The sequence below is a fragment of the Chiloscyllium plagiosum genome, unplaced genomic scaffold (assembly GCF_037043375.1).
Source record: "Chiloscyllium plagiosum isolate Xiang-an unplaced genomic scaffold, Cpla_swu_hap1 HiC_scaffold_13, whole genome shotgun sequence".
In the NCBI taxonomy this organism is placed as follows: domain Eukaryota; kingdom Metazoa; phylum Chordata; class Chondrichthyes; order Orectolobiformes; family Hemiscylliidae; genus Chiloscyllium; species Chiloscyllium plagiosum.
In genome coordinates, this window is record NW_028270151.1 from 58,628,862 (window position 1) to 58,640,484 (window position 11,623).

General features: G+C 40.9%; 1 protein-coding gene across 15 annotated transcripts in view; it reads left to right on the plus strand.

Moving 5' to 3' along the window:
- The window catches only part of sptssb (serine palmitoyltransferase, small subunit B), a 33,093-nt gene extending 22,106 nt beyond the window's left edge, over window positions 1-10,987 (plus strand). For 6 of the 15 annotated variants that reach the window (XM_087993632.1, XM_043702134.2, XM_087993631.1 and 3 more), the window contains one exon: window positions 9,613-10,987. In XM_087993632.1, the coding sequence (XP_087849758.1) occupies window positions 9,645-9,887 (243 nt within the window). In that variant the 5' untranslated portion in view covers window positions 9,613-9,644 and the 3' untranslated portion in view covers window positions 9,888-10,987. Of the gene's footprint in view, window positions 1-1,839; window positions 2,192-3,438; window positions 3,510-9,612 lie in introns of those variants that run through there. The other 9 variants (XM_043702138.2, XM_087993634.1, XM_043702133.2 and 6 more) reach the window with 8 other exon arrangements.
- Window positions 10,988-11,623: the final 636 nt, after the last annotated feature.

The window sequence follows — 11,623 nt, forward strand, 5'->3', positions numbered from 1 at the left end:
CCTCTATTTTGAACACCTCCACTAAATGTCCTTTTACTTTCCCTGTGCTGAGAAGAATCAATCCCAGATTCTTTAGTCTCTCCACATCAATGAAAGCCTTAATTCCTGATTGAATAGAATCTCCTTTCCTTGACATCGCTTGCCATTCCTTTCTGAAGAATTGGACACAGGATTTTTAGATGAGATATAACCAGTAATTTTATAACTGTTTCTCGCATAAACGTATGCGATAGGAGCAGACATTGGCCATTCGATCTTCAAGCCTGCCATGCCATTCAATAAACTCAAGGCCGATCTGTTTCTAACACTTAGATTATGCAATACATTTCTATAGTAAAGGATCTTTTTCAAAAAGTTCAATGTACTGTTTGTTCCCATGCCAATTTTAAAATTGAACTGAAAGAATGACCCTGATTTTCCAGTGCTGTGCCATTTCAATACACCTTCTTGCAATCCTGTGCTAACATTTCTGCCTTAGACCTACTGCAATGCTCCAGCATAGCCCAACACCAGTGGAGAAAAAGTACATCATTTTCCACTTCAGTACTTTGCAGCCTTCAGGACTGAACAGTTATAAATAGAGTCAAACAGCATGGACATAGACCTTTTCAGTCCAACTCATTTGTATTGATCAGACATCCCAATCTGACCTAATCTCATTTGCCAGCACTTTGCCCATATCCCTCTTAAACCCTTCTTATTCCTATACCTATCCAGATGCCTTTAAAATGTTGTATTTGTATTCACCTCACCACTTCCTCTGGCAGCTCATTCCAAACACACACCATCCTCTGCCTGAAAGTGTTACCACTCAGCTTTTTAAAATCATTCCCCTCTCATGTCAGATCAATAACACTTTTTCTTTCATTTTAATTACACTCTCTTCTGTATCCCCAGTTTTTGCTTGTATCTGTTCTCTCTCAGCAGAGCAGACCTATTTTCAACTATTCACGCATACCATTAATATCTATATGTCTCCTCTACTATCATTGGTACTCCAATTGTCTTTCTTTGGGTACCCTTATTATCTTATGCCCAAAACGTCAACTCTCCTGCTCCTCAGATGCTGCCTGACCGGCTGTGCTTTTCCAGCACCACACTTTTCGACTCTGATCTCCAGCATCTGCAGTCCTCACTTTTCTCCCACCCTCATTATCTGTTGCACTCCCTCTGTCATAAAAACCATAATTTCAGTTCTGAAGAAGAGTCAAATTTGAATACAAAATGTTAACTTTTTTTTCCCTCTGGCTGTTCTTTCAGATTTTTTCCCACCACATTACTTTTCTTTTATTAAAATTGTACCATTTAGATTATACCAATCCCTCAATTCCACAATTACACATGTGCAGAAAATTTAATCTGCCACTCGCCTGCCAATTTTACCAGTCTGTATCCTCCTGAAGTCTGACATTATTCTATCCTCTTCCCTAAAATATTACCATCTCACCAATTCTCTGTAAACTTTGAAACTACATCCTCTGTACCCAAGTCCAGATCATTCATACACATTTAAAAATTGTGACCCTAATATCTACAACTGGCAGGCTCAAAGGTATAGTTTCCACTAGTTTTAAAGATAACCATCCATTAATACCCTCTCCTCTCCATCTCGCTGCCAATTTGGTACCAAAAACTGCCACTATTTTCCCTCTTAATTCCCTGATTTGTGATGATCGTGAATGAGTACAAGACAGTAATCTATGCTTCCGACAACCTTTACACAGTGGAAATTTCAGCAGTAAGAATATTAGACTCATCCGCTTGAATTATTGCCTAAAATCAATTCTTTGCGCATTATTGGTAATTATACACGGACATGGGATGAGGATTTTTTTTTCCCTTAAACTCTGACAGCTACCTAACCTTTTTACATGAACGTTAATGGCCAGGGCATTCCATACACTTGAAGGAACGGTAACGATCTGATAATTGCGGAGTTTTTAAATACCAGCGTTTTATAATGGCCTATTGTTCCAGTGAAGCCTTACCCCGGAGCAGGGGTGTCACACATATAAATACAACAGAAAAATCCGACCCATGCGTGTTATGTTCAAGGTTGCCGTATGTCCTGGAATGAGCCCTTCTAAGCTTCAGGCTGCAGCAGCAAACCCGCCGCCAAAGCTGATCCACGTGGAGGGACTGCGGACCCGGGAGACTGGAATTGCGGATTCGGGGAGACTGCGAGAACGCGGTACAATCCAGATCGTGGATTGCGGGCAAGGAGCTGGGGCTCGGGAGGGAGGGAGGGCAATGGGGCGGAGTGAGACGGTGGCCCCGCGTTTCCTGCAGAGCCGGCAGCAGTAACCCGGTGAGTGGGAGCGGAGACAGCAGCGACCAGGAAAGGGGGCTGGGTGAAACCACAGCACTGCATATACGGTGGAGAGGCCACGGAAGATGGTTTGCACTGTTAGGTGATGGGGAGGGGGGGCAGAAGACAGGGAGCGAGAATTGCCAGAGGATGAACAGCTTACTTTAGGTGCCGGTGCAGTGGGAAGCGACCCTAAATCGGAGCCCCAAGTTCTGGGCTCCAGTCTCAACTCAGATTTTGACTGAGGTGTTTATAACCTGACACAGGTTGAGTAATATAACTTAAAGCAAAAACAACCGCGTTTGCTGGAAATATTAACTTTTGACAGACAGCAATGCAAGGTGGTTAAGACTGTGCGAGATTTCTGGTTGGCCATAGGATGAAGTGGAGCTTGGAGTCTCTACTATTACTCTGCATAGCTCGAGATTACAGAATATATGTAAGGATGCATGTTGCCACTATAACTCGCACTCTGTGAGCTGTAATGCATCATTTCCTTTAGTGACCGCTGTATAACTAGTCTGACGTGCAGGGCAAGTGCTCTACCTGATTGTCTGCACATTCTCCATAAGGACCTTGAAACGAGCCAAACTCTACTTATTTAAGTCATTGAATTTGAGATATTTTTGTAGATCCAGCTAACAGCAGTAAGGACCAATATGGCAGCAGACGTGCTACTCTTGGCATCTGGTACACAATATGTCTGCTCAGAAAAATGCTCAAGTCCATTTTAAAAGATGTAATAGAAGAGCACTTGGAAGGTATTGACAGGATTGGGCAGAATCAGCCTGGATTTACGAAAGGAAAGTCATGCATGATACATTTGCTAACATTTTGGGACATAACTAGTAGAGTGGATAAGGGGGAGCCGGTGAATGTGGTTTACATAGATTTTCAGACTTTCAATAAGTTCCCATGTAAGATATCAGAATGTAAAATTAAACCAAATGAGATTGGAGGTGGTGCACTGGAATGGATTGTGAACTAGTTTTCTGACAGGAAACAAAGATTAGAAATAAATGAATCTGTTTCTGAGTGGCAGCAGTGATTAGGGATCAGTGCTTGGACCCCAGCTATTCACAATCTATATTAATGATTTAGTTGAAGAAACCATGTGTCATATCTTCTAGTTTTCAGATGATACAAAGCTGGATGGAAGACTATGCTTGGAGCAACATGCAGAGAAGCTTCAGTGTGTTAAGTAAGTGGGCATATACATTGTGGATGCAGTATAATGTGGATAAATGTGAGATTATCTACTTTGGTAACAAAAACTGGAAGGTGGATTATCTGAATGGTAATAGATTGGGGAATGAGGTGTTGCAATGAGACCTCGGTATCTTGCACTGGAGTCACAGAGATGTACAGCATGGAAACAGACCATTTGGTCCAACTCGTCCATGCCGACCAGATATCCTAACCTAATCCAGTCCCATTAGCCAGCACTTCTCCCATACCCCTCTAAACCTTTCCTGTTCATACACCCAACTAGATGCCTTTTAAATGCTGTAATTGTACCAGCATTCACAATTTCCTATGGCAGCTAATTCCACACATGCACCACCCTCTGTATGAGAAAATTGCCCCTTAGATCCGTTTCAAAATTTTCCCCCCTCACCCTAAACCTATGCCATCTAGTTCTGGACTCCCCCACCAGGGAAAAGACCTTGCCTATTTACCCTATCCATGCTCCTCATGATTTTATAAACCTCTAAAAGGTCACCCCTCTGCCCCCCCATACTCCAGGGAAAACAGCCCCAACCTATTCAGTCTCTCCCTACAGCTCAAATCCTCCAACCCTAGCAACATCCTTGTAAATGAATCAAGTTTCACAACATCATTCCAATAGGCGGGAGACCAGAATTGCATACAATATTCCAAAAGTAGCCTAATCAATGTCCTGTACAGCCACAACATGACCTCCCAAATCCTATATGAGTTGAAACTTTATTGCTGGAACAGCACAGCAGGTCAGGCAGCATCCAGGGAACAGGAGATTCGACGTTTCGGGCACAGGCCCTTCTTCAGGAATGAGCAGAGAGTGTTCAGCAGGAGAAGATAAAAGGTAGGGAGGAGGGACTTGGAGGAGGGGCGTTGGAAATGTGATAGGTGGAAAGAGGTCAAGGTGAGGGTGATATCACCCTCACCTTGACCTCTTTCCACCTATCACATTTCCAACCCCCCTCCTCCAAGTCCCTCCTCCCTACCTTTTATCTTCTCCTGCTGAACACTCTCTCCTCATTCCTGAAGAAGGGCCTGTGCCCGAAACGTCGAATCTCCTGTTCCCTGGATGCTGCCTGACCTGCTGTGCTGTTCCAGCAATAAAGTTTCAACTTTGATCTCCAGCATCTGCAGACCTCACTTTCTCCTCCCAAATCCTATACTCAATGCTGTGACCAATAAAGGAAAGAATACCAAATGCCTTCTTCATTATCCTATCTACCTGTGACTCCACTTTGCACTCCAGGGTCTCCTGTTCAGCAACATTTCCCAGGACCTTACCATTAAGTGTATAAGTCCTGCTCTGATTTACCTTTTTAAAATGTAGCACCTCACATTTATCTAAATTAAACTCCATCTGCCACTCCGCAGCCCATTGGCCCATCTGATCAACATCCCATTGTAATGAGGTAATCACCGCTGTCCACTATACCTCCAACTAATTGCTGAAAGTAAGCATGCAGGTGCAGCAGGCAGTGGAGAAAGTAAATGGTATGTCTGGCTTCATGGTGAAAGGATATGAGTACAGGAGAAGAGAATGTCTTGCTGCAACTGTACTGTTCATTGTTGAGATCACACCTGGCGTATTGTGTGTACTTTTGGTTCCTTTCTCTGAAGAAGGATGTTCTAAAACTATTGAGGGAGTGCAAACTTTCACCAGACTAATTCCTAGAATGTCAGGAGTGATATACAAAGAGGGATTGGATCAGTAAGGACTGTACTCATTAGAGTTTAGAAGAATGAGGGGTGATTTCATCAACCTATTAAATTCTAACAGGATTAGACAGGGTAGATGCAGGAAGGATATTTCCACTGACCTGGGAGTCCAGAACCAGGGAGTCATACTGTACAGATAAGGGATAGACCTTTTATAGGACAGAGATGTGGAGAAATGTCTTCACCTAGGGAGTGATGAACCTGTGGAATTCTCTGCCACAACAAACCATTGAAGTCAGAACATCGAAGACTTTCAAGAAAATGTAGACATAGTTCTTGTGCTAAAAGGATCAAAGGATATGGGGAGAATATTGGAACAGGCTACTGAGTTGGATAATCAGCCATAATCATACTGAATGGCAGTATGGACTCAAGGAGCTGAATGGTCTACACTGCTCCAATTTATATGCTTTAACTTTTATTATGTCCATAAAAAACAAGGTGTACACCAATTTCTACATGATGGTGTTCAATAACTTCTGTGAATGTGGTGAGTCTGGCATCCTGCATCAGAGTGCCCATTCAATGAGAGCAACATAATCTAAAATGCACTGTAGATTGGTGTGTGTGTGCGCGCGTGTGTGTACACAGTTGTGGTGGTAGATACATGTAGCCATATCAACTGAGGAATGGTTAAAAGGGTAAGTTTTCAAACTGGAAAGATGTGTAAAGTTCCACATAAGTCTGTATTGGGCGTCACCCTTATTACCTGTATTTGCAAATGACTTGAACTTGGGAACGGTAAAAAGAAACAACATTTTACTGGCAATAAACGAGGATATGGTAAATTGCTAAAGATTATTAGAGGTCATAAACAAGCACACAGCTAAGACAAACAATTAATGAGTTCATTTCAATGTAGAAAATGTCAAATAATGTATTTTATGTATTTTGGAAGTAAGGGTAAACTGTGTGAAAAGATTCAAAATGGATTAGAGTGATCTAAACATATAGTTGCACGTTATTAAAGAAAACCATTTAAGCAAAGTCCTGGAAGTTTGATTTCATGGCACAAGCTCCCAAAACCAATGTAGACGTGTGCACAGTCGGCATGTGGTATACTTGGATATTCTAGTTATAAGGATTATATAAAAGTAATACGAAAGCCAAAATGTAGATTTTCTATAAAGTTACAAAACTAGAGGGTAAAATCTAAGAAGAGATGACTTGTTCTTTTGAGTTGCAGGGTGCAATCTTGACTGTCTCTGGTGTCCAACCTAATATCATGTACTTTTAGACTTTCATAGAATATAGAACTGTACAGCACAGGAACAGGCCCTTCAGCCCATGATATTGTACTGAGCATGACACCAGATTAAACTAATTCCTTCTGCCTGCCCTTGGTCCTTATCCCTCCATTCCTTGAATGCCCGTGTGCTTATCTAAAAGTCCCTTTAATGGCCCTCTCATATCTTCTCCATCACCAGCCCTGGCAGCCCATTCCAGATTCCTACCACTCTCTATGTAAAAAAACTTGCCCCTCACATTTCCTTTGAACTTCCCCCTCTCACCTTAAATGCATGCCCCTAGTATTAGATATTTAAACTGTGGGGAAAAAGATTCTGACCGTCATATTCATGCTGAAATTTCTCATCACTGCAGGATCATGCTGCAATGCAAAAACATCCTCTTTGTTCCTGTACCTCTAGGTGCCAGCTGAAAATCCTTACCCTTTCATCCACCTTCACCTCAAACAAACACAAGGAACTTTGCCACTGAAATTGAAACTGTTCGGTTCATCTGTCTTTTCTCCATTTGTTCGTTTTCATCCACCAGACCAAACTCCTCAAGCCTTAGCCCTGTCATCGCCCAGAACTCACTCTCTGTAAAACTTCCTTTCTATCTGTTCTCATTCCTTCTCCAAACTCATTGTGCCAGTGACCAATCTACTGTTCCATTTCAACTTCATACTGACCACAAAGTTTCTCATCTGGTCACCCATGTTGGCTGGTGGTGTTGACAGTTATTCTTCTAAAATACACTGCTCCTCCTCATAAAATCTGCTGCCACCACCCTACCTCAAAATGACCGGCATTGACTCCATCTACTGTTGTAAGTTACTGCCTTTTGCTAACCTCCTTTTCCTCTGCAATGTCCTGGAATATACCAGTCCCTTCAACAGTAACAAACTCTCCTTGACCTACATGAGTGGAACCATTGACATATCTGATCATGCCATTGCCTTGTATCATCAGCTATTTGGAATTGAACTTTGTTTGATTCCATCCTAATCCATCCAGAGATTAACATTTAATTCTTTCCCCTTTCTCACCCTGTCTCTTTGTCTTCCACATGGATCTATCTTTAGCACTCTCATAGTAGACCTGATGGACTGAATTGCCTAGTTTCTGCTGCTAGGTCTTATGGTCTTATTTTTCATCTACATGCTGCCTCTTTGCAACATCTGAAAACTCAGTATCAGTTCCTACATGGAAGCTGACAACACCCGCTGTACCTCGCCTGTCTCTAGTACTATGTAAGCAAATATTTCCTGCAACTCAATGTTGGAAAGACCAAAAGTACTGTGTTCTACTCAACAAAAATTCTGTTACCTGTCTGTTGACTCTTTCCTTTTTCCCGGCAACTGTCTGAGGCTGAACCACACATAGTGTCTAATTTGATCCCAAGATAAACTTCCAGCCTGCTCATTCAACAAGATTGCTTCCACCTCCTAACATTGCATACTTCTGCTCTATCTCATCTGTTGAAACCTTTCATTCATACCTTATTACATTCAGACTGTTTGACTGCTGCCTTGATCTTTGCATCTTTCACTATCAAAGCGACATGGTGACTCAATGGTTAGCACTGCTGCTATCACAGTGCCAGGGACCCAGGTTTGATTCCAGCCTTGGGCGACTGTCTGTGTAGAGTATGCACATTCTCCCCGTGTCTGCATGGGATTCTTTCGCGTGCTCCAGTTTCCTCCCACAATCCAAAGGTTACATGAATTGGCCATGCTAAATTGCCTATAGTTTTCAGGGATGTGTAGATTAGGTGCATTATTAAGAGGTAAATGTAGGGGAATGGGTTTGGGTGGGATACTTTTGAGAGGGTCGGTGTGGACTTATTGGGCCGAGGGGCCTGTTTCCACATCCCGAACTTGAATTCTTCCAAACCTCTGCTACATTAGTACTGTAATGCAATTGTAAAAGGATTCATTTTCTGGGCCCACAAATTATTTGCAATTATTCTGAGTAATCAGTTAAGTTAGAAACTAATCTTTAGAATGATATGGAACACCAGTTTGCATATTGGTCCAGTTGCCCATTTTACTTGGCACATTCAAGTACCATGAGTTGATGCAATGAATCTGTTTTTGGTTATAAAATCTACAGTTATGTGAAGATATTGACATTTAACACATTGGTTTGATTTTAAAATAATATTTTACATTGCACATGGGAGAACACTTCCCAACTTGTTTCAAAAGTAGGGTTCACAGCATGAATTTGATTGGCTCAAAGGTTAAAACGAGGACTGCAGATGCTAGAAACCCGAGCCTGGATTAGAGTGGTGCTGGAAAAGCACAGCATGTCAGGCAGCATTCAAGGAGCAGGAAAATCGACGTTTCGGGCAAAAGCCCTTCAACAGGAATAGAGGCAGGGTGCCTGCAGAGTGGAGAGATACATGAGGGGGGGGTGGATGTGGGGAGAAAGAAGCATAGTGTACAATAGGTGAATGGGGGTGGGGATGGAAGTGATAGGTCAGAGGGGAGGATGGAGTGGATAGGTGGAAAGGAAGATAGGCAGGTAGGACAGGTCATGGGGACAGTGCTGAGCTGGAATGACCTGTCCTACCTGCCTATCTTCCTTTCCACCTAACCACTCCACCCTCCTCTTTGACCTATCACCTCCATCCCCACAACCATTCACCTATTGTACTCTATGCTACTTTCTCCCCACCCCCACCCCCCCTCTCATTTATCTCTCCACCCTGCAGGCTCCCTGCTTCTATTCCTGATAAAGGGCTTTTGCCTGAAACATCCATTTTCCTGCTGCCTGACCTGCTGTGCTTTTCCAGCACCACTATAATTCATGGTTCAAAGGTTCCCTATCTTTAATTCTCCATCCTCTTCTGTTTATCAGCATTATTCCAGTTATTAACTATAAGTCCATGTTTGTGATGTTGAATAATAATTAAATATGTGTGCTGTGATTGGGATTTTTTAAAGAAGAAAAACACCTTAACCTATTTGGATTGCTGATTAAAATGTCTTGCACAAATAGTCTACATTTTCTGTAGATAATTTAGGGAATTTGATTTGATAGTGGGACATGTTTCAATCATGCAATAGTAAAGCAACAAGGACAAGTGATGTATTTATCTATAACTATGTTTCATAATTGAATTCTGTCTCCATTTAGGTTAACTCTGCTTTTCACTTAGAGCGAGAGAAATGGATGTGAAAGGTGTGAAGGAAACCCTATCCTGGCTATATTACCAATACCTGCTTGTTACGTGCAGTTATGTGCTGGAGCCCTGGGAACAAACCGTTTTCAATTCTGTTTTGTTCATCATTGTGGCTATGGTTTTATATACAGCCTACGTCTTCATTCCAATTCACATTCGTCTGGCGCTGGAGTTCTTTTCTGGCCTAGGAGCAGGCCAACCTGAAAGCACAGTTGCCATCATGACTTAACCCAAACTAATTTGAAACTTAAGACATTTTTAAATGAGAAAAATCTGTGAATCTAAGGACCTAGTGAAAACTTTGGTTCTTCAACTTACTTTGTGGCTGCAGTCTTATTTCTAATGCACCTCAATCATCTTGTGATCCAAATAAAGTGGTAAATGGCATTTTATATATAAAAAGAGAAAGCATGCGGTAGTTAAAGTTAGGAATTCACTGACATCAACCGATAGAAATTTCAATTCAATGAAACTAACTATAAAAATAGCAACTGGAAGCAATAGCCATGGGGGTCAAATATTTACTCCTCCAATCATGTATTTGTCTAAATCCAATGCCATCATAGTTCACATTCGCAATCTTCTCTATTGTTTAACATAGACCTTTCATTTTAATGCTAGTTTAATTCTAGTTTTTATATAAAGAAAATTTAATTTTCTAGGACATATTTGTGTAAGTGGCTCATCACTTTGACTTTGCCTCAAAAACAGCAAATCTTAAAATTCAAACAAGTGTCAATTTATGAGACAATTCCAACACACAAAGTTTTATAACATAAAAAGTGACAGCTGGGTGCTAAAGCAAAGCTCTGCTTGGTGTTAAATTTAAGGGCTGCTCTATAATGTTCATAGTTACACATAAGGAAGAGTTATTCATATTTATAATCTATAAAGGAACCATTTTCGTGCAATTGAATTGATCCAGTGCTAGGCTGTTTACAAAGAAACTTGAAGCCATTTCAAAAAGTTCTTATTTTGCAGCAATGCATGAAATGTGCTTTCACATACTATATTAGATAACACTATATTCACGTTATAGTAAATGCCAATGATGCAGTTGGACAAGGATGTTGTAAATGGATACTTTACTAATAAACCACGAAGCAGCATGTCCTGCATCTAAAGTCTCTTTAAAGTATTATACTATTGTTTTTACGATTGGTAATAATTACTTAAATCAGATTCTGTGGAATATTTGTTCCAAAGGCTATGTGCCTATTGTTCAGAAAAAGACATTATAAAATGAACATTAACTTTTCGCCTGTTCTATAATTCAGGAAAATTAATGGTTGTACATGATTTTTCAATAAAGTTTGATTAAAATATCAATCTTATACTGTCAACTTGTTTTGTGTTTAGAGTGTTTTTTCTTTATTATAGCTGTGAAAACACCAAATAGAGGATAAAATAGTCTTCATTTATGTCTGTTTTTAGAGGTCAGTTAAATTTCCAACCTAATTACACCGAATCAAAGCACTTTCTCACGGTATTAGTGTCTTTTGAAAAAGCAATGCAATTAGATATAGAGTAATGCAATATGGAAACGGACCGTTCAGTCCAACTCGTCATTCCAGATTTCCCTAATCCAACTGGTCCCACTTTAGAGATATCGAGTAATGCTCACCAATACTTTTCTATTTAAAGTATATATACTATAGACATATGGCTAACAGCAAAAATCTTAAAGCTTGATGGGAAAAGGAGCCAACCTTATACAGGCGCAGGAGCTATGGATGACATGTTACTGCTTAACGAGCCAGTCTGCTCAGTTTTCCTGTGATAAGGACCTATTTAACATGGAATTGTTGCAAATGTGGTGAAACAAAGGCCTGAATGTGGAACAATGGAGCAGACATCTTCTATGATCAGTACGTAATTGAAAAGAGGAGGTCGCACATTAAAGGATTTACACAGCAAAGGAAGGATGGCAAGAAGAAGCATAACCACAAACATGCATTGATTGTC